At 41.3% G+C, this 27,116-nt stretch overlaps 1 protein-coding gene across 3 annotated transcripts in view; it reads left to right on the top strand.

Moving 5' to 3' along the window:
- The first annotated feature begins 586 nt into the window (after window positions 1-586).
- PITRM1 (pitrilysin metallopeptidase 1) overlaps window positions 587-27,116 on the top strand; it is a 28,159-nt gene continuing 1,629 nt past the window's right edge. The window contains exons 1-25 of one of the 3 annotated variants that reach the window (XM_082277829.1): window positions 587-708; window positions 929-1,031; window positions 1,730-1,836; window positions 2,383-2,534; window positions 2,981-3,095; window positions 3,204-3,300; window positions 3,704-3,864; window positions 5,104-5,230; window positions 5,925-6,013; window positions 6,538-6,666; window positions 8,531-8,644; window positions 9,041-9,137; window positions 13,099-13,233; window positions 15,841-15,979; window positions 17,369-17,485; window positions 18,555-18,687; window positions 19,393-19,513; window positions 20,283-20,359; window positions 20,666-20,831; window positions 20,955-21,055; window positions 22,015-22,135; window positions 22,917-22,988; window positions 24,075-24,187; window positions 24,663-24,788; window positions 25,975-26,120. In XM_082277829.1, the coding sequence (XP_082133955.1) occupies window positions 671-708; window positions 929-1,031; window positions 1,730-1,836; window positions 2,383-2,534; window positions 2,981-3,095; window positions 3,204-3,300; window positions 3,704-3,864; window positions 5,104-5,230; window positions 5,925-6,013; window positions 6,538-6,666; window positions 8,531-8,644; window positions 9,041-9,137; window positions 13,099-13,233; window positions 15,841-15,979; window positions 17,369-17,485; window positions 18,555-18,687; window positions 19,393-19,513; window positions 20,283-20,359; window positions 20,666-20,831; window positions 20,955-21,055; window positions 22,015-22,135; window positions 22,917-22,988; window positions 24,075-24,187; window positions 24,663-24,788; window positions 25,975-26,120 (2,896 nt within the window). In that variant the 5' untranslated portion in view covers window positions 587-670. Of the gene's footprint in view, window positions 709-928; window positions 1,032-1,729; window positions 1,837-2,382; window positions 2,535-2,980; window positions 3,096-3,203; window positions 3,301-3,703; window positions 3,865-5,103; window positions 5,231-5,924; window positions 6,014-6,537; window positions 6,667-8,530; window positions 8,645-9,040; window positions 9,138-13,098; window positions 13,234-15,840; window positions 15,980-17,368; window positions 17,486-18,554; window positions 18,688-19,392; window positions 19,514-20,282; window positions 20,360-20,665; window positions 20,832-20,954; window positions 21,056-22,014; window positions 22,136-22,916; window positions 22,989-24,074; window positions 24,188-24,662; window positions 24,789-25,974; window positions 26,121-27,116 lie in introns of those variants that run through there. The other 2 variants (XM_082277830.1, XM_082277831.1) reach the window with 2 other exon arrangements.

Here is a 27,116-nt window from a genome sequence, read left to right as displayed (position 1 = left end):
GGCTCTGCACCCGCAAGGGCTCTGCTCGCACAGGCACAGCCGCAGCTTACAGCGGCTTTAGTTGCTCACTCACTGCTGCTCACCTTGCCCATTTTGCTCACCAAGTGTTTGCATTAACCTATCGATGCACTGGCAAGGCATGGGCGAGCAGCGATGCAGCCCTTGGAACACACTGAACTCAGGTATTGTGTTTTATTTTGTTGTTGTTTTCTTTAATTTGGAAAAGCAAACAATAAGCTCTGCTCAAAGGTCGCTCCTTTCACAACCAACGACGCCTTCCATTGTCCTGAGAACTTCCTGAACAACGCAAAAGCATTTCCAAGAGATTCCCCTGCCACCGAGGCCAACCCTCCCCAAAATGGTAAACGGAGCCCTCACAAACGCGGCCCCGCAGCCCCGCTGACCGCAGCCCCCGCGCTCGGGGCGGCTCGGGGCGGCTCGGGGCGGCTCGGGGCGGCTCGGGGCGGCTCGGGGCGGCTCGGGGCGGCTCGGGGCGGCTCGGGGCGGCTCGGGGCGGCTCGGGGCGGCTCGGGGCGGCTCGGCTCCGCCCGGCGCGGGGCGGGGCGGGCGGAGCTGCGGAGCCGCCGCCAATGCGGGCGGGGCGGCGGCGCCTGCGCCGGTCCTCGCTGCGCTCTGCTGTGCGGCCGGGCCCGCCGGGCCCCGCGCAGCCATGTGGAGCCGCTACCGGGCGCTGCTGGGCCGCGGCCGGTGAGCGAGCGGGGAGCGGGCGGGGATCCTCGCCGTACGCTGCCCTGGCCCCTGGCGCTCGGCCGAGGGACGCGGGACTCCGAGCCCCTGCCCGGGGCACAGGGCCCTGCTCCCCGGGGAAGCCCTCGCTGGAGCCCCCGGGCGTCAGGGCCGGTGTCGGTCGCGGCTGTGGCACCGCCGGCAGGAGCGCGTTTGTTTAAAGGGAATTGTGGCGTTTCAGGTCCTTGAGTCGCAGGTCGTGGAGGTGGAAGAGCGTTGCCGCGAACGAGAGAGCGCTGCAGTACCGGGTGGGCGAGCAGATCCACGGCTTCACCGTAAAGCAGGTGAGCGTCGCCCGCCGCTTGCGTTTCCTCTGTTTGTGTGTACGTAAACTTCCCTGTGGCTGGAAGGCGCCTAGGTGAGGCCAGGGGTCTGCAGATTAAATACTTTGGGTGGTAAGTCATAAAAATGATACAGGAGTTCCTTGTAGTACTTGTCCGCAAATACTTTAGGTGCCATTATAGATACAATACATGTAATAGTATATAGGATAATAATAATATATATATATATAGGTATAGGGAGCTAATTCTAGAGTAAATAACGCACCCCAGGAGCTTGTGTGTCTGCTGCAGATGTGACCATTTGGTGTGGCCGTCTAAAAGTCCTGGCAGATAACAGAACTTCACAGTGATCGCTAGTGACAGCGCTAGTGGTTGAACAGGGTCCTTGCTCTTTTTTTTGCTGACCTAGCCACTGACATTTGAACATACACCTTTTCTTTTTGTATTTCTGGTTAAATTTTTATCTATGCCATAAGAATATGTTTTTTTGTGGTAGTATACTTTCATTGGGTTATAAATTTTATTTTCTATTTGCGTAATTACTTTTTCCTCTCAAACCATAGGAGCAAAAACTTACTTAATACTGTATAAGCCAGTATTATATTCAGGATCAACAAACTGAACATTGCTATATTATGCACAATTTATTTGACCTAGTTGAAGTCGCACTGAAATACAGATGTTTTCTTCCAATGTAGGTGACAGCTGTTCCTGAGCTGTTCCTGACTGCAGTGAAGCTTAGTCATGATGGTACAGGAGCCAGGTATTTACATGTGGCTCGGGAGGACTCCAATAATCTGTTCAGGTAAAACATTAATATAGGTATTATACGTTCAATCTCAACATCACCTTGTGTTTTTTCAGTTGTAATCTAGCATCATGGTTGGATTATTCTGTGGTAACAGGGAGGACAGTACTTCCTTTGTAGGGCTTCTTAGAATTTTTCAGGTGGGAGCAGATGTCGTGAAATCTGTTGTTCAGTCTGCCCCTCAAAACAGGGTCAGTATTTAATTCAGATGCAGTTGCTGCCTGGAAAACTTTCAAAAACAGATTATGCAACCATAACCTTACATGAAGTTTTTTATTTGAGCCTTTTGGGTAAAAATAAATGTGTTGACTTGTGTGCTGAAAACTTCCGGTCTGACTCCAGAGCTAGAAGAGCAGAAGCTGTACACCCTCTGAAAAAGATGGCTGAGCACTCAGGAATCTAAAAAACTCAAATTCTGCATCCTGGTGTGTGCCATGTTAGCTGTTAGCCACTGATGATACTCCCATAAGTCACAGGTGCAGGTAGGAGTGGGTGGACTTCTCCTCACAAATGGCTTCATCTCTCTCCATGCTCTCTCTGCAGTATCCAATTCCGAACCACTCCAATGGACAGCACTGGGGTCCCACATATTCTGGAGCACACAGTGTTGTGTGGTTCCCAAAAGTATCCCTGCAGAGATCCCTTCTTTAAAATGTTAAACAGGTCACTGTCCACTTTTATGAATGCATTCACAGGTAAGCCCAAAGGAAGTAATACCACTTAAAATGCATGAGGTTTTATTGCAGTAGAGCTGTCTGCTGGCTCTCCTTAAGTTGACTTTGGGGAGCCATTATTATTAGGTGTGAATGTTGTGCGTGAGATATTAAAAAACTTAACAAGGCAAGACAACAAAATAAATCTTGTTCATTTGTCAGTTGCAAAGTCCCAATAGAGCTGGAGCTTTATAGCATTCAACAATACATTTAATTATTTATAGGGATATATGGCTGAAGCAAAGTTTTCATGGTAAACTAGCTGCAGTGTCGAATATCTGTGTATTCCTCAGCAAAAATATATTTCATTTAGTACATTTCTTCTCTTCCCGTTATTTATACGGATGAGAAATTAAAAATCACTGAGGGTAAAATGCATCTTAGACTTTCTAAAATTCTGATTTATTTTTATGTTTATTTATATGCAGCTAGTGATTACACACTCTATCCATTTTCAACACAAAATCCCAAGGACTTTCAGAATCTCCTGTCGGTGTACTTGGATGCAGCTTTCTTTCCATGTTTACGTCAACTAGATTTCTGGTAAGACAGTTTGAGATGTACGCAAACTTTAAATTAAAAAAAAAAAAGGCCCCCCAAAATCAACAAACCCTTCAAATTCTCAACATTTGCTATTATTAATTTTTTCAGGCAAGAAGGTTGGAGGTTAGAACATGAGAACCCAGCTGATCCTCAGACACCTCTAGTCTTCAAAGGAGTTGTTTTTAATGAAATGAAAGGGGCATTTGTAAGTTTTGTGAATGTTTGGTTTAAGATCTTACAGATGGTGAAGTAGCTTCAGCTGTAGGTTATCAATGGCATTATTGCACCAGAGATTCCTGTTCCTCCTTCTGAAAATTTAAGTCCTCAGTAAAGTCAACAGTGTTGCATAGATTTTTTTTTTTTAAGTTAGCCTGTCAAAAGTTTGTTTATGTATAAACAAGCACCTTGTTAATGGATTTATTGTGAAATATTCTCTTACATTACCATGGAAACATAGGTAGTTCTATTAAAGTACATGGGACTACATGCTTATGTGAAGAGATTGTGTTACTGTTATTCAATAACAAGAGATTCTTGTTATTGAATGCCTTTTGTCTTTAAAATGTGTTTTGGTGGCTTTCACTGAAGTGTGGTGTTTTCCTATTAAGACAGATAATGAGAGGATATTTGCACAGCACATGCAGAATAAAATCCTTCCTGATCACACTTACGGTGTAATTTCTGGTGGAGATCCGTTATGTATTCCTGACCTTACATGGGAGCAGCTTAAGCAGTTCCATGCCACACATTATCATCCAAGCAATTCCAGGTATGTAAATTGGTGACTAACTTCCTAGGTTATTGAGTTAGTGCTTTGTTTGTATTTTTGTGAGGAGAAAACCAGCAGCACAATGTTTTTATCCACATGGCCAGCAATAAAGATAACCTGTGCCCTACGGCAGCTAAAACAGCATGGAAGCAAGGAATTTTTATTCTAGGAAGAGCAGTGAAGAGTGAATTGAAAGCAGGAAAGAAAGGTGGCTAGTTTCTAAGGTGTGTCTGTTTGCTTGATCATGAGTATGTGTTTTGGAGATTTTTGATTGATCTGAACTCATATGAGCTGGGGGAAAGGGAGAATACTAGTAAGTATTTAGCCATAATGTTAGGGGTTAAGATAAAAGTGGCGCAGATGAAGCTAAGTCCTCTTTGAAGTAACACAGGTTAAGTTAGAAGTTACAAATGAATGATTTCATTTCCTCCTGCATCACATATTACTGTAGAGGGTTCTAAATAAGTAATTTGATTCAGGTACTGATCTAGTTGGTATTAATAAGGTATTCAAACTGGAAGTCAATTTGAAAGTTACGTGCAGGGAAATAATTGTTTCTTCTGTACTATTTTTGTGGCCAGTCTGTTACTCTGATTAATTCACTTGTGGAACATCAGCTTGTGTCATAACAGTGAATTTACAGTCTGTTGATTTTTCTCATCATCCCAAGTATTCTGCTGTACTTGTGCTGAGATTTTAATCAGGTGAGGACATTTTCCTGAGGCATACCTTGTGCTCATATTTGGCCCAGTGGAAGTCCTGTAGGTACAGGAATGTGTTTGGTGAAGTGAGCCACGAAACCCAGCCATGTTTTATAGGCATACAAAACCTAGGACATGGATCACTGTATTTTATACTTAAAGCGTGAGGTCTGTAAGAATTTTGTCTTCTGAAACTTAGGAGCACACGGTTTCTGGCTTCAATGACTAATTTTTTTTTTCTGGAGCATTGTATATTCCTGCAGCTGAACAAATTTGAATATAATAAAACCGAATGTAATGAAAATAGTAAGGTGTTTCGTGGCCCACAGGCTGAGAAATGTGGATTTGTATCAGGAGATCTGAGTTTTATATACGTCGCAGATTGTAAGACCCCTAGGTTGAAGACCACCAAACTATGTTCCACTCCAGATGTAACAATTACTAGAAAACACATGAAATTCAGAGTATAATATAAGTAGCTACTATAAATTTCATAATAAATCAGATGCTTAATCCCAATATTTTATTTGAAATGCAGGTTTTTCACTTATGGTAATTTTCCACTGGAGCAACATCTGAAGCAAATACATGAGGAAGCATTGGTAAAATTTGAAAGAATTGAATCAAATACTGACATCCCAAAACAGAAACTCTGGGCAAAGCCTGTAAGTATAAAAAAACACACTAAAAGCACTAAACCAAAAAAACCCCGGATTAGAGTTTTAACCCAACCTGCTGGAGTAACTCTTTTGTTTAGAATTGTGTAAATGATCTGAAGTATTTTTATTTTTCATTACAGTGGGGAAAAACTACAGTTACTTTTGAGTTTCAGTAATGTAATGATTGCCTGCAGTTGTTTGGGTTTTTTTTATTTCCAGTTTTCAAGTCCCTTGTCATTTGAAGCACTGAAGAACTTATTAATGGAAAGCATTCAGGGCTAATGAAAAGAAATACTAAGACTTAGTGTCAGGAAATATGCTTTCTGATGGTATCTAATCTTCCAAACATTGGTGTCAAAAATAGTTCTCATGTTCTCTCCCTCCCCTTTCCTCCTTTTCCTCCCTGGTTGTCCAGAAGTGTAAACATTTATTTGAAAAACATCTCAGAATGTTCTTTATGGCCAGACTTTATTCAGCCTCTCCTATATTGTCCACTTTTAAAAATTGAGATACCACTCAGATTTTTCAAGATATCCTGTGTTTGTGTATTTGGATCAATATGGATCTTGAATTTACTCATGAGAATCTGTAAAATTATTTTTAATCATTGGAAAGATGATGCTGTGAAGATGCAAGTAGTCATTTTTTGTTTGTAACTTCTGCTCTGAGTTTAGTGTGTATCCTTTATTATACTTTATAGAGAGAACACAGGGTAACATGTGGCTTAGACTCCTTTGCTGCCGATCCTTCCAAGCAGACCACTGTCAGTGTCAGCTACTTGTTGACAGAGTAAGTATATCAAAATGAAATTCTAAATAAAAGGTTCATTTTAGATCTTTAAGCAAGGTGCAGGCATGTTGCTTGTCTCCAATCCCTCGTGATAAATGTCATCTTTAAGGGAAATAATGCCGTGGAAAAATATACAAATCTTGCTTTAGTAAATAAAAGTTTAATTGCTTAACAGAATTTGCTTTAGCAGACAAAAGGAAAATCAGGTGTTACTTTACAGAACTGTTCAGTGCATGAGACATTTGAACATCGTTTTTCTTTTAATGCTCTGCCATGTGCAATCTGTTCTGTATGACCTAATACTAACTTACTCCCCTTGCAGCCCATTTTGAATTGCTTTCCTGGTAATTATAACAAGTGGAAGACACAGAGCCCTCCTAGTTCCCTAAGGTCTGATGCAGGGTTCATAGGTGACAATTATTTCTCCCTTGCTTCCTCTGCCTTTGTTTTCTAGTTCTTTTGAAATGGACTCAGTGATACTGGGTGTCACGTATGGTTTTTAAGAACTAATAGTTTTTCTTCAGTATTACAGACACTTTTGAAACGTTCACCCTAAGCCTTTTGTCTTCACTGTTGGTTGATGGGCCAAATTCTCCTTTTTACAAAGCCTTAATTGAGTCTGGAGTTGGTACAGATTTTTCTCCTGATGTTGGGTAAGATTCACATTTCATCACTATAAGCAATACAGAAAAGCTAAAAACCACTATTAAGTTGGAAGAACTCATCTCTCATACAGGCAATTTACACCAGAATATCTTATTTTAATATTAAAACATCTTAAGAGTTTCTCCAGGTGAACTGTAAAGCATTCTCAAATGTAACTTTTGGCTTGTCAGAGTACTTAGAAGCTAAGTTGGTTTAACCAAAGTTGTATTGTTTGCAGCTTACGAACTATAAAAAGGGTTAGATGGAATAAAACATGGAATACCTTCAGTGCCTTAATTTACTTGGGTTTTTCATCCTGGACATGAAGTATTGCTCAGAAGAGTTTGCGAGCTCTGTTCTGTACCGTGTTGCTTTTTTTGCATTAATTCTATGGTGTAGTAGCAGGTAGGTTTGTCAGAATGCCCCTTTGTGTAATTAGGTGCTGTTAACTTGCCATCAGCTCAGTACAGAAGGGTGTTTCAGCTGACACTTGCGCAAACTGCAGCTCTCAGCCCTTGCTCAAACTCCAGCTCCCAGCGCACCTCCTGAGCACACTTTGCACTGCAGGCTGAGCATGGGCGCATTGTCCACACCAAACTTGGGCTCAGCTGCTCATCACGTTTTCCCTTTTTTGTCAGCACAAAGAAAGAAGTGCCTTAAGAAGGCATGATTCCGCTGACTGATTTTTAGACTTGAGGATGACAAAAATCATGCCTTTTTTTCCTGTGACTCTCTCAAGTGTTCGAGTGGGAAACATTATTATGCTCACCTGTGATTTTAGTGTCTTACTCTGCCTGGCTCAACTTCCTTTACATGAAGTAATTGGCTTCCTGCAAGTCCTGTCTCATGCATGCCTGTGCCATGTAGATGTCTTAATATTCCGGAGCATGGCAGTAGAAATCCATCTTTAGACACTGACGTAGAGATTGTTGTATTTTTTGTCTTACGGGCCTCTTCCAGGTTAGCTGGATTGATATGTGGTTGAACTGTTGTCTTGGGGTGACTTCATCATGTGTATCTATCTTTGTTTCCCCTTACGAAAAAGAACAGATTTTGTGGGGTTTGGTGCCTAGCCAGCTTCAAACCATGACAATTGTTCAGTGAGCTGGCTTTTATTTGCCTTAGTGACTGTACTGATGAATCTACAAGAATAAGTTTGAGTCCAGAGATGAGTATTGCGGAATCCAATGCCTGAGCCTGCCATTGAATTCGTTCTGTGATTTTTAGACATGGAATTGTGGTTGTTTATGAGTGGATGACCACCTATTGCTTTTTTGTTAGCTTTGGTTTGAACTGCAGGGTGTTCTGTATTTCTGCAAGTGCCAATTTGTCTCTAAAGATGAGCTCTGTGATTGACCCTTGCCTGACAGCTTGGACACAATTGTCTTTATGCTTGTAATTTTTTTTTAATACAGTTGATAATAATTGCAGCAAATATGGAAAACTTCACTTTAACCACTTTGCTAATACTGCTTTAGAAGTACCAGTCCACTCACCTTAAGCAGAAAGTATATTTGCTGTTACATGCAGCTAAAATTTTCACCTTAAAAAGAGAGACTTCTTTACCTGAAAGAAATTAGATGAATGGGAAGATGAACAGAAAATACTAGCTTTACTTTGTAGCTGTTTTTCTTAAACCATATGCTGTATGTTTTCTTAATAGTGGCTACTACTACTGAAATTGAACAAAAAATGCTTTTAAGTTCTATTTCTTGCCTATTTGGTAATTATTTTACTTTCTATCTAGCTTTTAAAATCTTGTGTGTGTGTGTATGTGGAAATGGCAGGTTTTTCCCCTTCTCTTGCCTTTGTTGGTAGCTTTAATGCTTAAGTTTCAGTACTTGTCACGGAGCTGGGTGTGTTTTATTCTAGGTTTAATGGCTCAACAAGAGAAGCTTATTTCAGTGTGGGTCTACAGGGTATTGCTGAAAGAGACATTGATACTGTGAAACAGATAATTGATAGAACAGTCGATGAAGTTATTGAGTGAGTAATGCTGAATTTTTAAGAATACTCTTAGTTAATGTAATAATATGTAGGCATGTAATAATACAGACTTGCATATAATAACATGCCTTAAAAATCTAGTTATATTATAATAAAGGCACCAAATATTACTGTTCAATACTCTTTAAACTTGCATCTGCTGCTTCCTTTATTGTAGCTTATTCTCATCAACATAACCTTCAGAAGATAAATGATGTTAGTTCAGTTTCTCTGAATGACACAACATAAGATTATTTCATATCAATTTAATTCAGTGTGAAAGACATTATTTTGTAATGCTGCCTTTATCGATATAATAATTCATTTTCATAACTTCACTTAAAGTGGTCAGTGTTAATGGATATGATTTTGTTCTCTCATCACTCCTTCCCAAAGGAAAGGATTTGAGGAAGACAGGATTGAAGCTCTACTTCACAAAATTGAAATACAGTTGAAGCATCAGTCTACAAGTTTTGGACTTGCCCTGACATCTGTAAGTCTGTGTGTGGTTTTTTTTAAGAAGGGTTTAAAAAAAAATCTACTACCTATGTATTTATAAAATATGGGGTCATTTGTAGGCTCTTGATATGTAAAACTTTCCACTTAAGGGCTCTTCTTTGTCATATTGTGTACATATTTCTTCTTTTCAGTAGCTGTCAGACTGTCTGTGGACTTCTCACTGTACGAGTTAATCAGGCAGTGAGCCTGTTGTCTTTGCCTGAATAGCAGCTTTGATTGCAGTTGCACTGGTTACTTTTGTGAGGGGCATATCATACTGGCTCTGGGAACTGTGTGTTTTGGCTAGATGCCTGTGTATTTTCTAAAAGCCAAATAGGACTGTATTTTTCTATGGACTTTAGGATTGTACTGCTGTAAGTTAATTTCTAGATTCACAAGGGAAAATGTACACTAATGCAGTTCTTGGCCTCAAATTTTGATACCAAACTGTTACGAAAAACGCATTACACAGCAGAAGGTTGTGTCTTGAAGAAGTCTGCAAGTCATATTTGGAATAAGTGAGGTGTAGTATTTGCAGTCACTGTGGAAATCAGGGTCTCCTGGAGCCACTCATTCTTTAATCTCCTCTGCTCCTTTCTGCTCTGCAGCAACCTCAGTTGCTTAGTGGCTCCTCTGCTTTCTGTCTCTTAGGTGATGCAGATTCTTTGCATGAGCAGGATTTCATGCCTAGTTATATACAGTTAGGCAAAGAAGCAGAGCCCTGGAGTAACCGGAGGTTTGTAAATGGAAGAGCACAAACAAAAGCTGTTTCAAACCAGATTGCCATGCAGCCAAATAGGCAAATTGTGGATATTTAAGTGCCTGTCATGTTCATGGTAGATCTGGGAAAATAGGCCTGACTTTGATAGCCAGTACTTTCTGGTATGTCTTCAGGTATTGGGAGTAATTCTGTCTGATGAAATATTTATGCATATAACTTTATCTTTCAACATTATTTAAGTCCTGAAGTTGATTAAACTGCTATGTCTTCATTCTGGAACAGAAAGCTCTTAAATACTTCTTGCTTTTAAACACCAGTCTTGCAGCATTTAGTGTTAATACTCCCACAGAGGAGAGTTGTGTTTCAGTTTGTTTCTCTGAAGTCATGTTTCAGAAGTTGACTTTGAAGAGGGCCTGAAAGGGACCTAGTTATAACTAAAGTGATCACAGAATCATAGAAAGGTGTGGGTTGGAAGGGACCTTTGAAGGTAATCCAGTTCCAACCTCCCTGCTATAAGCAGGGCAATCATTCACTAGGTCCAGTTACTCAGAGCACTTCTGACATGTCCTCAAACACTTCCAGGGAATGGGGCACCCACAGCTTCTGTCAGGAACCTGTTCCACTGTCTCACCACCCTCATAGTGAAGAATTTCTTCTTTATGTCCAGTCTAAATCTGCCCTCTTTCAACTTAAAACTGTTGCTGCTTGTCCTGTCTGGACAGGGTGTGGTAGAAAGTCTCTCTTCACATAAGCCCCCTTCTTACATTGAAAGGCCCCAATAAAGTCTCTCCAAAGCCACGTCCTTCTCCAGGTTTAACAACCCCAAGTCTCTCAGCCTGTCTTTGTAGGAGAGGTGTTCCAGCTCTTTGATCATGTCTGTGGTCCTCCTCTGGATCTCCTCTAACAGGTCAATGTCTGTCTGGCACTGCAGGCCCCAGAGCTGGATGTAGTACTTCAGGTGGGGTCTGATGGGAGTGGAGTAGAGGGGACAGAATCACCTCCCTCCCCTTGCTGGCCCTGATTCTTTGGTGCATCCCAGGACACAGTCTGTTCTCTGGGCTGTGAGCACACATTGTGGTCTCATTTCCAATTTCTCATCTACCAATATCCCCAAGCCCTTCACTGCAGGTCTGCTTTCAAATCTTAAACCATGCAATTTGTACTGATTATTGGTCATTGCCCCAGGCCCGGTGCAGGACCTTGCACTTGGCCTTGTTGAACTTCATGTTGTTCTTGTGGGTGCACCCCTCAAGCCTGTTCAGGTCCCTCTGGATTGCATCCCTACCTTCCAGAGTGTCTACCACATGTCTCAGCTTGGTGTCATCTGCAAACGTTCTGGGTGTGCCCTCACTGCCACTGGCTGTGTAAGTAATAAAGGTGTTGAATAGTATTGGACCCAGTACAGACCCCTCAGGGACAGACAGCACTTCTTACTGATCTCCCTTTGGATGCTGGCCATGGAAATGCAACTGCTTGCATGTCACTATCCAGCCAATTCCTTATCTGTCCAATAGTCCATCCATCAAGCCCTGTCTCTCCAGTCTAGTGATGAAGGATATTGTGTGGGACTGTCAAAGGTCCTGTGAAAGTCAAGACAGGAGTCATCAGTGTTGATATTAGGAAAAAGCTGTTCATGAGAGGGTGGTCAAATGTTGGAACAAGCTCTCCCAGGTGTCTGGGATAGAGTTAAATCTCTTCCAGTGGCTGGAAGGGGGCTGTGTTCGTGGTTTGTGCTGATAATGTGGGTGTTTTCAGTACTGCTCAGTGTTGGCACAGTGTTGAGGCCTTCTCTGCTTCTTACTTAACCCCACTCCACCAGCTGGGAGGAGACACGAGGGGACAGCTGACCCCAAATGACCCAAAGGATGTCCCACACCATGCTCAGCAGTAAGAGCTGAGGGAAGAAGAAACGAGGGGATGTTTGGAATGATGGTGTTTGTCTTCCCAAGTCATCGTTACATGTGATGGAGCCCTCCTGTCCTGGGGACGGTGAACATCTGCCTGCCCTTGGGAAGAAGGGAATGAATTCCTGTGTTTGCTCTGCTTGCACACAGCTTTTGCTTTACCTGTTAAAGTGCATTTATTTCAACACATGAGTTCCTTTACTTTGACCCTTCTGATCCTCCCCCATATTCTGCTGTGAGGGCAGGGAGTGAGTGGCTGTGTGGAGCTGAGCTGCCAGCTAGGGATGAGCTGTGACACCAAAGAAGTGGTCATGGCCCCAAGCCTGCGAGTGTTCAAGAACTGCTTGGACAATGCTCTTAGATGTGTGGTTAAACTTTAAAGTTGCCCACTGCGAACCAGCACTGAATTGTTGTAATGACCCCACAGAAGCCTCAAATAAAGATTGAATACTTTTATTTCAAGGGAACTTGAAATACTCAAGCATGTTATAAAAGTAAACTATTTTTGTATCATATTAGGGAGTTTCCACAGAATAGATAAAAATAGTTATTACTAAAAAATGCTGAAGGCTTATGATACCTGCTTGTAATTAAACAGATAAGAAAAGAGAAGGTGGGTTTGGCAGTTAGAGGCTTTTTTTTTTTTCATATGTCTTGGGATTTTTATACTTAGCTTTGGTTTTGGTTCTTTTCCCCATTCATACAGAGTAGAAATGGAGGAGCTTTTGTTATCTTACACTTGTGTTTTTGGAGCACTTTTGATAGCAACTTGAGCCAAGTTTATAGTCTGAAATTAGAGAATAAAAGAAATGTCCTGGGGATATTTCTGGTTATTTAGTATTTTCTTTCTCCAAAGTCCCATCTGTTCTACTATGTTTTACATAGTTTACATGTTTGAGTCACCTTCCTATACATCATTTCATGTAGCTGATATAAGACTGTAATATATATGTACTGCTTTGCTTCTACCACCTGTTTCTGTTTTCCTTCTTTCTTGAGCTGAAAAATTAATTTTAAATGTGAAGGAGTAAAGAACACTAAAGTATGTTTCCAGATATACACATGTATGCAAAAAAAAGAGTAATAATAAAAAAAAATGGTGGTTTGGTATGATGAAATTAGAGGCAGGAATGGAGAGAACAGGACACAGGAGATGATGGCATAGAACCTTATTCTGAACAGTATTTTTCCCCCTACACCTGCATTAGCACTACTCATTCTGTGTCTGCTAGTCAAGTATAAGTGATAAGGTGCTTTTGGAACTCAGACGCTGTCAGCTAGAGAAATGCAGGTGGATTGTCCTGCTTACCTAATTCTTCTTTCCTGTTCAGTACATAGCATCGTGTTGGAATCAAGATGGGGATCCAGTGGAGCTTCTGAAGATTGCAGATAAAGTCTCTCGGTTCAGGCAGTGTCTTAAAGAAAATCCCAGATTTCTTCAAGAAAAAGTTAAAACGTACTTCAAGGTAGGCCAGCTTATGGAAAGTTATCTCATATTAATTTTTAAATCACAGTTTTGTATTTGAAGTTAAACTGAAGGCTAGTTTTTTATTACCATATTGCCTGTTTCTAGGTGTAGATTGAACAGGGGCACATTGAAGTGAAGCATGTTAATTCTGAATGGTTCAAGTGAAAACTTTTCGAAGTGGAAAAAAAAAATCTGGTTGGCACAGGCCGCTGTGACTGGAAAAGGAACAGCACTGGGCCTCCCTGAGTGTCTGCTGTAGGTCTGGAAACTTCTAGGGTTCCAACCTATGGCTCAAGATCCTCAGGAGGGGCTGTCAGGCCACCACACACAAGCTTGCTATCCCCAGAGCGATGTTGAGCAGGATCACAAGTGACTGAATCCCCAGCGCACTAACCGAAGGCTGAGAGATTGAGAGGGGTCCTTTGTACAGGTTCCAAAGGGTTTTGTTCCTCAGAGGGTCCAGGTACAAAAGGCATTAACAAGGGAGGGTCCAGGGGTTTTAGAGGGATACAGTTCCCCAATCAGGTTTGGGCAAAGGAGAGGAGAGAGTAAAAACTGACTAATCTGGGGGAAGGTGGGAGGGAGCAGGGAGAGAGGGACCAATGGGTTATTGAAGAATGAAGAACTTTCTAGAACATATACATTTTCAACAGGGTGATACATATTAAAGAATATATACATAAAACAGGAAAACTATTACATAACAGGGCAAGGGATTGTGGGTGCTCATCATAACTCTGGGGGAGAGTTTAGACCTCTGAACCAGCCCACCAGGTACTCAGGGCTGCATTCCATCCCTGTGGCTCACCTGCCACTTGAGTGGTAGCAGCAACTGCTGCCACATCTGGTAGGTCATTTGGAACCACACTGGATAGAAAACTAATTAAATGCTAATATTTTACCAAACTGTGATTCCTGATGCACATAGGTGTTTCCTGATGAGAAGTTCAAATGTGAACAGAGAATTGCAGACCTAGTTATGTGTTCTTTAATATTGACATAACAAGGTATATCGCTTTTTCCTTGCAAAGGGTTTGGTTACAAGTAAGATTGTCTTGGTTCTCCTCATGTTCATTGAACTGCTGTCTGAATTTTGCTGTCAGTGCCAATTATTTTCTGCTCTTTTTCTTGTTTTCATCTCCATATGTTCTTCTGGAGTTTTTGCAGAAATAAAAAAAAGCAGTAAAGGCATTATAACACTTAATTGTTCTGAAGCTTTGAATTAGTTAATGCCAGAAAAAAAATCCCAGTGATAGCAGTGCAAAAGTGGTGTGGGTTTTTTGTTGGTTTTGTTTGTTTTGTTGGCTTTTTTTTGTTTGTTTGCTTTTTTTGGTGGGTTTTTGTTTGGGGTTCTTTTTTCCTAATCAACTTGTTTGAGTTGTTTTGAAAGGCAGATTTATTATAAGCAACTGTCACCCTGATTGGAGTAAATCTTGGTTCTAATATACTTAAAAGCAACAAGAGACAGTGGCATCAATTGAAATCAGTTTTCCTAAAGGCTTTCCTAGTGTCTGGGGGTAGTAGGGAGCTGTTAAAGTTTTGGCTTCTGTAGGGAAGAAAGGCAGGTACAGTATTTTTACGCATTTTCTTTACAGTTCTGTTGAGGGGGCTGAGGCAAAAGCATAACCTGGTGGGAAGTGATGAGGGTAGCTGGATGTTCTTACATCATAAGATTATGCACTGTTGTACCTTGTGCTGGGAAATTATTAAAGCAGGCAGGCAGGGAGCAAGGGAGAGAATGCCATTCACCCTGTCTGTTTTACTATGGCTGGTTAATTTTGCATTTCCCTCTTTAACTCTGTAGTCAGGTTTCTATAGTCTTTTCACACAGGCACGGGGAGATAAGCTCATAAAACAGAATCTGATTACAGATTACCATTGTCCCAAATTGTTGGCAGTGTCTGGCAGTGGCAGATGTTGCTGTTTGACTCCTACATTGAAATGGACAGTTTTTCAGGTCACTGTCTTTTGACTGGCCTACCTTTCCTATTAAGGAAAATGGAAGCTGCTTGAGTAATTTTGATATTAAGATTCCACAGTCTGGTATAAACAAGAATTCAACAGCGGTTGTGACTCTTGCATAATGCGTGGAGTTCTGTGGCAGCAAGGCTGATGTGGAAAGCATTTCTGAGCAGGATAAGGCATGCACATTTTACATCATATGGAATCTCTGTGCACTCAAGCTTGGGCAGGTTGAAAGAGGTGTTTAATCAAACCCTCCTGCATTTAACAAAATTGCCCATCTTAGAACACTCTCCAGATAAAACTTAGAGCATGTAGCTCTGTAGCATTATGTACAGTTGTTTAACCTTGATTTAATTAAACTAATGAATACTGTGTGCTGTTGACGGACTCTGACTCCAGAATGAAACTTTGGAGAAGGCTGTTGGTGCTTGTTCTTGTGGTGAGCTGCCTCTTCCCCACCCATGCAGCATCTTCTCCTGTATGAAGCCAAGGATTCAGTCTGTGTGGTTGGGATACTTTTGATAACCTGTAAGCCAAATGATGCACAGGCTGTTTTATTCCTGCTGATGGAGCAAAAATCTAAGGCAAGGAAGTTGTCCTCAGAATTAATAATGCTTTGTTTTGGGATCTATTTCTGCAGGATAATCCGCACAGATTGACTCTGTCAATGAGTCCGGAGGAAGACTACCATGATAAACAAGCTAAAATGGAAGCAGAAAAGCTGGAAAAAAAGGTCAATGCACTTTCTGAGGAAGAAAAAACCCAAATATTTGAAAAAGGTTAACTTGCTTTTTCACATTTTTATTCGTATAACAGTTTTTTAGCTGGAGTATCTTAAATTCTCAGGCACTCTCCATCATTTGCTCTGAAAGGGATGGGGGTTTTTTATTGAAAATTTGTGTACATGTGTTACAGGGCTGTGCAGTGCTTACACTACAGTGTATGACTGGTATATTCCATTAGTTTTAACACTAAAAAATGGAATGATCATTGTTTTCATTAGGGCAGAAGAAAGGAAGTTGTTTTAAAATACCAATCTGCTTATGCTTTCCCATGTTAGCTTGCGCTAACTGGAAGATGAATTCAGAGAATCCCAGAATGGGTCAGATTGGAAGGGACTGCAGTGGGTCATCTCCCTGCTCAGGCAGGCACATACCAGAGCATATGGCACAGGAGGCTGCCAGAGGGTTCTGGAATATCTCCAGTGAGGAAGACTCCACAGCCTCTCTGGACAATCTGTTCTGGTGTTTGGTCACGGGGCAGTAAAAGTTCTTCTGCCCGTTCAGTTGGAACATTTTTGTGCATCAGTTTCTGCCCATTGCTTCCTGTCCTTTTGCTCAGCACCACCAAGCAGAGCCTGGCCCATCCTCTTGGCACCCTCCCTTCAGATACTTACATAGCATTGTGTACCTTGAAGCTGTTAATTTATTGGCATGAGGTCTGCTTCATGCTCCTGTAAAACTTACATTTTGTAGTTACATTTCTTACATTTTCTGGTTAAAAAGCCAACTATAAAAGTAGTACTGTGTTTAACTTATTCTGGAGAATAACTTACACTTGAAAACCGTGGGCAGTCATCTAATTTTGTTACAGCAGTGTCTAGTAACAGAAATCCTCCAAGAATGTGGCGTTAATCTTCTGAAGCTTTGGTGTGTGACAGGAGATAGGGGAGCACGAAATCAGAGGAGGCTTTCTACTTACAGAGATAAATTGGAGAGTACTCAGAAGTGACCAGCTAGTATCTGAAAGGCTGAAATGTGAAAGTAATCACAACAATTCAGCTGCATCAGTGTTCTTACAGAGCACTTGAGTAAGAACTGGAGCAGACTGGGTTAGAAAGAAGCTTCTTATCTGCCAGGTCTGGGTTGATGGTTGCAGAACTGAGTGACAGGACAGATAGACAGGTGTCACTTCTTCAAAGATTAAATTACATGTTACTGTAGACAGGTTGTGAAGAGGGGATTGGAAAGAGAATCTAACAAGAGTGTTCTGTTTGCTGTTGTTACATGATAATCTGCAGAATTTGCTTTAGTAGAATATTTGCAAAATTGCAGATAGAAACTTGACTCTTGAGTTTTTCTGGTCTGCATCATCTCAGTAGGTTTTAGGTTTTGACAGTACTTTCACTACAAGCTGAAAATGACAATTTGGTATTCTCTCCTTACTAGGTTTGGAATTAATTGCTCTTCAAAGCAAACCTCAGGATACCTCTTGTCTCCCAGCTTTAAAAGTATCTGACATCGAGCCCAAAATCCCCTTCACTGTGCTGGAGACAGCGCTCACAGGTTTGTCTGTGTCCCAGAGAGCAGCACTATTGGGCTGTTTCCTGGCTGCTGGCCCAGCTGTGGCCCCTTGCCCAGTGCATGGACTGGCTTTGTGGCCCATAGCTGCTCCTTTTCCTCCAGCCCAGCCCGTTTGGGCAGACACGGCTGTGGATCCGCAGGCCCATCACTTCCGAGGGGCAGCATGGGGCAGCCTCCCGGCCTTCCCAGGGCTGGCAGGAGCTCCTGATGGCAGCTCCCTGCTGCAGGCACACTTCCACCTTGCCCTGCAGTCAGAGGAGTCTCTAGGAGGCTCTTGAGCAATCTCCCCACTTTCCAAAGGCTTACCCAGGTTGCAGAACTCCTGGCAGCTGGTGCAGCAAGCCTTCCTTACTGCAGTCCCTACCCATTTTTTGTAGAATATTATATACAGGAGCCATGGGAGGAAAAAAAGTTACTGTCATTCCTCATAACTTCAGTGCAAGTTTTTCCCTGCTTTGCTAGGGGTTTCCCTGATTGATAGGAGATGGTAGATCTGAATTTCGTTACGGTTCTGTCAAAATTTTGTAGGTAAATACCATTCTTTAATATATTTCTAACAGACATTTTTCTTCAAAAATTACCAGCAAGTGTGAAGACTGTATAATTCTGATGCAAAAAATCACCTGGTTTTGTGAAAATTATAACTTATATATTCTAATGTCCTGGCTTAGGAAGAGTGTACAGTGCAAGAAGCTGCTCTCCTCAGCTTTTGAAGTGATGAAGGCAAAAATAAGAGGGAAAAACTTCTTGACTTGTTCAGAAGCAAATTACTACTTTTTTTATTTGACTGTTACCTCTAAAATATGACCTCTGTTAGAAGAATTCTCTTTTCAAATTGTCCAGGTGTCCATTACCTTACCACGGACAGAAACAATAAAACCCCTTTGGTCCACTGTTCAGTATAATGTGCAAAATTTAAACAAGAACTGGCTCTGAAACACCAACAGAAAATTATTCTTAATGGGAAGTTCTTGTAAGAAATCATTTTGCTTTTGTGTTTTTGTACTAGGAAGCTTCTGGTTATTCTTTGCTTTTGTTTTTTTATCCCTAGCTGATGAAATTCCTGTCCAGTACTGTGCTCAGCCAACTAATGGGGTGGTTTATTTCCGAGCTGTTTCCAGCTTGAACACACTTCCTGAGGAGCTCAAACCTTATGTGCCACTCTTCTGCAACGTCATTACCAAGTGAGAGATTTACTTTCTTACACGCTGGAGCAACAGGCTGTAATACAGCTTGCCAAAATACTAATATTGCCTTTAATAATTTCAGCATCTGTTCGTAATATAAAAGGGAAATGATGATAAGTTGGTTTCCTGCAGAAAATTGTCTTCTTTGTTCCCCAGAGTTGCCAAATTGTTTCCCTTTCTCATTCACTCTCAGCATTGCCTTTTTGCCCAGTGTCAACACAAGCGTTCCCTCAACAGATTGGAAAATTTCTATAAATGAAAAATAGCCTAGGAGAGATTAAAGTTTTCACTTGAACAGACTTCTGGTCCAGTTTTGCCGTGTGGGGACAGAAACAGTGACCCCATCACAGGGGAAAGAGGAGCAAAGAGCAGAACAAGTGACCTGGGCTTGGAGGAATGTATTGTTTTTATTGATGAGAACAGCTCATGTGATGTTGTTAATGTAGTTCATATGGATGTTGGTAGCAAGCCTGCACGTAAAGCGTGCTTTTTAATACAGCATTTTAAATTAACAGGATGCCCTTATTGAAAAGCTTGGTGGAAAGCATTTATAAGGCATGAAGTATTATGTTTGCTTGATAATGGCCCAAATTGTTTAGTTGCTAAATTAGTATTGTCCTAAACAGACTACTTTACAAATGCTACATGGATTTTGGTTTTGGTATACACTGAAAAGGGAAACAAATCTCTTGTTTTTCTCAGGATGGGATGTGGAGCCCTTGATTACAGGGAACAAGCCCAGAAAATAGAACTAAAAACAGGTGGTATGTCTGTCAGCCCACATATCATTCCAGATGATTCACACCTGGATGTGTATGAACAGGTAAATTAATCATAACCTTTCAGATGTTACATTTGCAGTAACAATTGTGTAGTTAAGGGTCAGTCCAGGCTTCCAGGGAGAGGGTCAAGCTCATGTGCATTGAAAACTTGTGTATGAAAGGACTCCTGCCTTTTTGGTAAGATATAAATTAGATAATTACAGTAGCTTAGTACTTTGTGTTAAGGGGAGTGTTTGATGTGGGTGTTCTATCTAAGGCAGTGCTTCACTAGCATCTGTCACCGTATTTTTGAGTGCTCCAAAATATTTTGGAAGCAGAGGGCAGAATGGTGTAGTATTGCACTCAGAGATTGCTGTTGATGTGTTACATCACTGTTTGCAGCATCATTAAATCTATGTGTTGGGCATAACAGTTCTGGCAATATTTCTTGGGATTTTCTCAGATTTGCTGGGGGTCTGCTCCCTATGGATCCTGGAGTTAAATTACGGGGATTCCCTGGAGAAAGGTGCACCCCAGAACAGAACTTGTACTTAATGGGAAAAAATGTGAAATTTTGTTTCTCAACTGCTGCTTTCTGTTGAGAAAAAGGAATTGAGGAGTAGCCAGGCTTGCTATGCTAGAAGAGCAGTCACATCTAATGTCTGCTCTGATTTCAGTAGCACAGCCTGCATTAGAGTGATTTTGTGATGTGTAGCATTAGGTTGGCATCGTTACATCACTTCCATGAAAAGTTCCTGTGCATTTCTTGGGCCAATGCTGTGGTTGTCTTGTGTGAAGTGTTTTTTGTGTTTTGTTTATTTTTTCCTTCAGGGTGTGCTCTTTTCATCTCTGTGCTTGGATAGAAATCTGCCAGACATGATGCATTTATGGAGTGAAATATTTAACAAGTACAGTACATTGGGTTTTGTTTGTGGGTTTGCATGTGTTTTGGGGTTCTCTTTTTCACTCTTCCCCCAACTAGTCTCCTCTTCTTAGATATCCTATTTTGGGATTTATTTTCATGATTCTATCTCTAATGTCTTTCTTTTCTGTCTTTTCTCTTACGTATTGCATCAAGAGCATGACTATATAGTGGATTAAATGGACAACCAAAAGTTTAAAAGCACTTTGTTGAACTTGGGATGATGAATGATTCAGTATAATAAATTTCATTGGTGTCCTTTTGCATGAGACCTGCTTCTATTCTTTTTCAGCCCAAGATTTGATGAGGAAGAACATTTCAGAGTACTGGTTAAGAAGACTGCCCAGGAGCTGTCAAATGGCATTCCAGATTGTGGGCATTTATATGCCTCTATTAGAGCCAGCAAAAACCTTACACCTTCTGGAGAGCTGCAGGAGATGTTCAGTGGAATGGATCAGGTGAGAAGTTAATAATGCCCTTCAGCAAGGTCCAAATCCTTGACTGTGGAGTTACAGGCTCGTTTTTGTTAATTCTTCCTGTTGCTTTAGTCTGTGGTCTTTCTGCCTTCCCTTCGTGCACAGGTGAAGTTGATGAAGAGAATAGCAGAAATGTCTGATATTAAACCAATACTACGTAAACTGCCACGCATTAAGAAGTATTTATTAAATAGTGACAACATCAGGTGAGTTCCAGCTAAAAAGAAAAGGGACATTTTGGTTAAAGAGGGACCATGGCCTTTGAATGTGCTTTTCTCAGTGCATCTCATGGTGTACTGGGGTTTTGTGAAATGGGATGTCTGTGGAAAAACTACACAAATGTTAATTTAAATTCCCCTTGCTTACGGAGTGGTAGCTATGCTAGCTCATTTTGTTCAGTTTTTAAATGGTATGAGAGACTTAGAGCAAATTTCATAGGTGACTGTTGTACCCAAAGCTTGTAAGTGATCTGTGCAGTTTTACAGAAATAGTCAAAGATCTGCCTTTTTTTTCCCCTTCAAGGTGCTCATTAGACAAATACTGTTACATTGTGTTGTAACAGTTGAATGTAGTTTGCTTTTGGTTTTTGTTTTGCTCCTAAAAGGAAAGCAGTGACATTCTGAAACCTGCTTAATGCATATATTGGAAAAAGTAGAGGTCACATTAAGGTGTTTAATGTCAGATGCATTAGTTCCATAAATGGGTCTGTTTGAAGTGACAGCAGTTGCAAAATTTTGTTTTTTGAAGTATGAAATGATAAATGAACTTATGTAAATATCTGTACTGTTCAAAACTGTGGTAGGGCTGCCACTACAGAGAGGATACAGAGGGCATTATTTTCCTTCAGAGACATTTTTATTTGCAAAACTGAGCTAGTCCTGTCTTGTGCACCAAAGTGGTTTGACAGCTGCTGCTCAGCTTTGGTCTGAAAGTGTTCTAGGTCAAGCAAAAGAAAAGCAATTGGACTGTAATTTTTTTTCTTTTTCACATCAGATGCTAGATTGAGTATTTTGCCTTTCTCTCTGTTAATGATTATCAGCAATCACTGACCTAACATTCTGATGATTTAATAGAAAATGTTTGGAAAGACAAAGTGGTACAAATTATAAAAGAGTCTCTGAAAACACAAAACCGTATTTAAAAACTTGATACATATTTTTGACAGATGTTCAGTGAATGCAGCACCTCAGCAGATACCAGAAGCATCCAAAGAAATAGAGAAATTTCTAAAGGGCATAGCTAAAAGTAAAAAAGAGCGAAAACCTGTTCGTCCCCATGTGATTGAGGTGAGAAATTGTCATTTGTGATTAGGGCATCAGATACAGTTGGCCTGATAGTGTCAATACCATTGTGCCACCAAAAGTTTGACCTCAGATACTGTGTCCATACAAAGATGTCTGAAGAAATCTGGCAGTCATCTCTGTGCTCAGCTGCTCTGTGTTTTGCCGTGGACTGTGTTCACTGCAGTGAGTGGACAACAGAAATGCTGTAGGTCAGCTGTTAAGCCTTACTCTGGGGTTACTGCTTTGGCGTGGGATGTGGAAAAAGGTCTTCTTCCTTCCCCTGTTGCATAAAACTGTAACTTCTTTTTTAGCTGAGCTTTAGCTGAAATGTTGGCCAAAAGCAAATAGGGCATGATGTGCAGTTCCTCAGTTGCATAGGAATTTGGTTTGTTATCATGGTGTTCAGGACATTTGGCACAAAATATGCTTGGTTCAGTGGAGCTGACAAAGGACCTGCTCTGTCACTATGCAGATTTGTCTTAATTTCTGATGAGACTGGAATAAGGTCCCACTTCCCTACCCATGAATGAAATGATAGTTTGTAACTTTATGGGCCTCCTTTAATGTGGGTCTTGATGTCTCTCAGTGCCAGATTACTCTTGGAGGGAAGTTAATTTGGCAGTTGTTTCAGAAATATAAAGAAGGAATTTAATACCTTGTTTATGTTTGTGAAGGTGTGGTTTGATGATTGCCTTAAACAAGTTTGAGTGGAAGGGGTTGCATTTGTGGTAGTCTTGGTCTAAATTGTTAAATCATCTTGTAATATGAAGTCTCTTTCTCGTAGAAATCTTCAGAAGTGAAACCTGTGGGAAGTGAAATGGTTACTGGTTTGCAGATCACAAGGAAATTAGTTAATGTAAGTACATTATTGGTGGGGGATATTGGTATTTCTGGGCTGTTGCTGATGTAATGGTCCATCCTAAGCTGTTCCAGAAGTACAGCACTGAAACATAATTCATGCCCTTCAGTTCCACAACTGACCATCAAACTTAATCACTTCCAGTTAGTCTCTTCCTTTCCTTGGTCCCCTCTCTAAATGATTCTGAATGTGAATGACACCTGACAGAAGAGAATTAGTGAAAATGAGATCTCTATTTGGCTACAGGAAAGAAAAGTACACCATGAGCTCTCCTTTTAGAAGAGAGGGGCAGGGAGAGCTCAGCCCAGGTTTTGCCTGCTGACCAGTGCTGTAAATACACTGCTCTGCTTGGCCCAGCCAGCCAGAGTTGTGTGAGGGGCTGGGGATGGGGTTTCTGAATTTACGAAAGGATGGGAAACTCTGAAAGGGCGCCACTGGAGGTGTGTAAGGGTCTGCTTGTGCTTAAGTGAGCACACCAGCAGATGTACGTGTGGAAGAGGCAAAGGAATGAGCTCTGCAGAGGCCCAGAGACATGAAGAGGAGTGCAAGTTTGGAAGTGGGGTTGTAATGAAGAATTGAGTCTATTGCAGGGGGTGTTTGAGCAGGAATTTATACTACAGCTGCTGTCATAAATAGTCTACTTTTTCAGTGAGTTACAGTTTCTGACTCTGTTTTCAATGTCTAGAACTTAGTAGATGGATTGGGATATGATGTGGTGACCATGTTATGTGTGTGACACAAATGGAGAGTTATGAACATGTGTTTCAATCAAAGTAAATCCATGGCCAAATCCAGACTCCTTGGTAATGATTCAGAATGCATAGCACTGAGAAGTGAGGCTGCAAGGATGGGTAGCTGATGTATAGTGTCCCTTTCCTGTAGTTTTCCAAGGCAGTTCTTTGTACTGAATTGCTCATACAGGCACAAGCAAAATGCCACTGGTTGCAGGGTAGGATAAGTGGCAGCTTTAGCATTTGTGTGTCTGTATGTTTGGCAGAATTTCGTGGCTCTCAGAAAAGAGAGTTCTCAGATGGATAAATAGTCTCCTCTGCTAACTGTGGCAATAATGTGTTCTTCTCTTAGGATCCTACTTTCAAGCCATGCCAGATGAAGACCCATTTTGTACTTCCCTTCCCAGTGAACTATATTGGGGAGTGCATTCGAACAGTTCCCTACACAGCTGCAGACTATGCCAGGTGGGAAGCAAAACATCAGGGAGCTTCTCTGTGCACTGCACAGCACAAAACAAAATGGAAAGGGTTGGGCTGACTGAAGAAAATGGAGTGTTGGTAGAAAATGATTTGCAGTGCATTTGTTACAAAATCTTTATGAAGCAACTGTTGCATGGCTGGGCCCAGAGAAACCCTGTAAAGGCTGAGATAAAGTAATGAGGGGCTGCTATCCCCTACCTTGGAATAAACAGCCCTGCTTACTTGGATATGTCCTGAGTTGACAATCCTACTGTATGTAACAAAGTTTAGTGCTGCTCTTACAGTGATGTGACGTTATTCAGCTATTACTAAATACTGAGTATTGCTATCATTACTGTTGTGGATTGTAAGAAGCAATGCATTGCAAATGGGGATCTGAGTGAGCTTTAGAGGTAGTTGAGACCATTACTGTTGTCCAGTTCACTTCACATCTTCGCTGCTTCTATTTCTTTCGTTCCAGCCTTCGAGTTCTTGCACGGTTGATGACAGCTAAGTTCCTACATACAGAAATCAGAGAGAAAGGAGGGGCCTATGGTGGAGGTGCTAAACTTAGTCACAGTGGCATATTCACATTCTACTCCTACAGGTAACAGTGGGTTTGTTCTTGGTGGCTGAGGGGATCACTGACTGCATTTGGATGTGTCTTATTCTTGACTCATTGTAGCAGTCTTTCAAGAAGTGAAATAAAAGGGATGAAATTAAATGATTCAGTGCTGATGAAGTTAGATTGCCTAATAAACCCATCCTTGCTTTCTCTTGTTTGTGTCCTTAGGAAAGCTTAATTTATCTCTGCTGGTAGCAACCACTGCTGCACCTCTGCACTTCGGTGTTTACTGTCTCAGTATCAGATTTATGTAAAACTGGCTTTCACTTGTTTATTTCTGGGTTAAGGAGGCCCTAAAAGAAGGAAATTCAAGACTACTCTAAATTTGAGACCATGAAGTAGAATAGTGATGTTCCCTAAGGTTCTGAGTTTGAAAGTATGCAGCTTCCTTCAGCGACTGGCTGAAATCATCAGAGATTCAGCAGAAAGCATTGCTGGTGATGAGCTAGAACTGCTCGATCCTTTTTTTCTATTCCTCTTCTTTGCCAGTCCAGAACAGTTATCTCATATTTGGCATACCAAGGCACTTTCAGATGAAATTTGAACTGGAGGTATTGTAGTTGCAGTTCTCACTAGGAGTGTCATGTGGATGGAGTCCTGGCTTCAGTCGTTTTCCTAGCCCAAAGGTAGCCTGGCACAGTGCTTGGTCACGATTCCTAACTGAGGTTTGAGCAGCCTGGCCTTTCTGTGAAGCTTTAACATGGTAGGACTTGTCCTGGCAGTAGTCCTTAACTTGCCAGTAGTAGTTAACCTGTGGCACCTGTTTTACAGAGAGTAAAAACTGGTGTGGCAAGAAAAGCAACTGAGAGAAGATAGGGCATATCATAAATATTCCTGGGGTGGGCAGTAATGGCAGTGCTGCTTTCTGAGCCCACTGTGAGCAGTGCTGGCTTACCTGACCTGCTCCTTTTACACCACTTCTCTCTACACCGTCTTGGAACTATTCCAAATCTGCTTGGTTTGTAACGCTATTTTCTTCTGGAAAAGAAATACAAAACCAAACACCAAAACCTCTTCTTGTACAAAAAAGAAGTTTATAATTTATTTTTTCCCATGTATGTTTGTATGATGCATAGTAAATTATAAATGAAGTGAGAACAAAGGAATTCTAGTTTTTCATTTTGTAAGACTGAAGTAATTAATTTTTATGTTTTCTTTTTCTTCTAAGAGACCCAAATTCGTTAGCCACTTTGAAAACATTTGAAAAAGCAGTTGAATGGGCCAAATCTGGAGAATTCACACAGCAAGATATTGATGAAGCTAAACTAGCAGTGTTTGCTGCTGTGGATGCACCAATAGCTCCTTCAGATAAAGGTACCTTCTCATCATCCTCCCAGGGCTGTCAATGTTTATTTACTTTCTAGTTTACATTTAAAAGGAAGAAAATAGTTTGCTAAACCATGTCAGATGGTAAAATTTGTGTTTGGCAGATGAGAGAATGGCAATTTCAATGAATCAGTTGGTTCCTGTTGCTACCTTTCAGAAACACCTCATGCACTCGGGCTCTGCTGAAGTTTTGTGTTCATACTGCTCCTCTGCATCAGATGGAGGTAGATTGAGGAAATTACTTTAGGTTTGGAAAGCATTAAATGCAGACAGATGAAAAGAAATACTGGTCTTCTGATTCAGAAAGAGCTGAGGGATTGTTTCCTGACTCAAGCAGGCATAATTGACTGTGAATGTCACTAGCCTTTTGTGCATATGTTCTCTGAAGAAGTTAAAGCACAGAAGGCTGTCTGCTGGGATGGAGGGTGTTATCTTCTTTGCAGATCTGCACACTCATGATGCCTTGGTAGTGTTTTCACATCTTTCCAGTTTACTGATACATAGCTTTGCTTTCCTCGCTTCCTTATCTCCCTCATTCTCAGCTGAATTTCAATCCAAAACTTGCCCTGATAAATTCGTTTCCTTCCTATACACAAAGGAATTACAAGGTTAAGACCAGCGTTATTTTAAAATGTGCTTGTAGTAACACTGACTTTTTAATCAAGAGCACTTCAAATGAAGCTGACTTTTACCTGACAGAATCTGGTTTTGGTCTGGGTAGTTAAAAAGCAATCAGTGTGAGGTGCACATGAGTGCAGTGCCTGCCTGCTGGGTGTTGGTGTCAGTGAGGGATGACAAATACTCTTTGGCATTTGAACACAGATCTTAACAGAGCACTGAATAGGAGAGCTTTGTTCCAGAGGCCTGGGAACTGGTGCAAGGAACACCTTCATCCTTTTGAGTCACTGGGCCCTGCATATGGATATGAAAACCTTACCTGGCTGGGAAGTCAGCCCTGCCTTGGGCAGGAGGTTGGACTAGTTG

Source organism: Coloeus monedula (assembly GCF_965178545.1).
Source record: "Coloeus monedula genome assembly, chromosome: 1".
NCBI lineage: Eukaryota > Metazoa > Chordata > Aves > Passeriformes > Corvidae > Coloeus > Coloeus monedula.
Note: the sequence above shows the minus strand (reverse complement) of the source record. Positions and strands in the feature narration are given on the sequence as shown.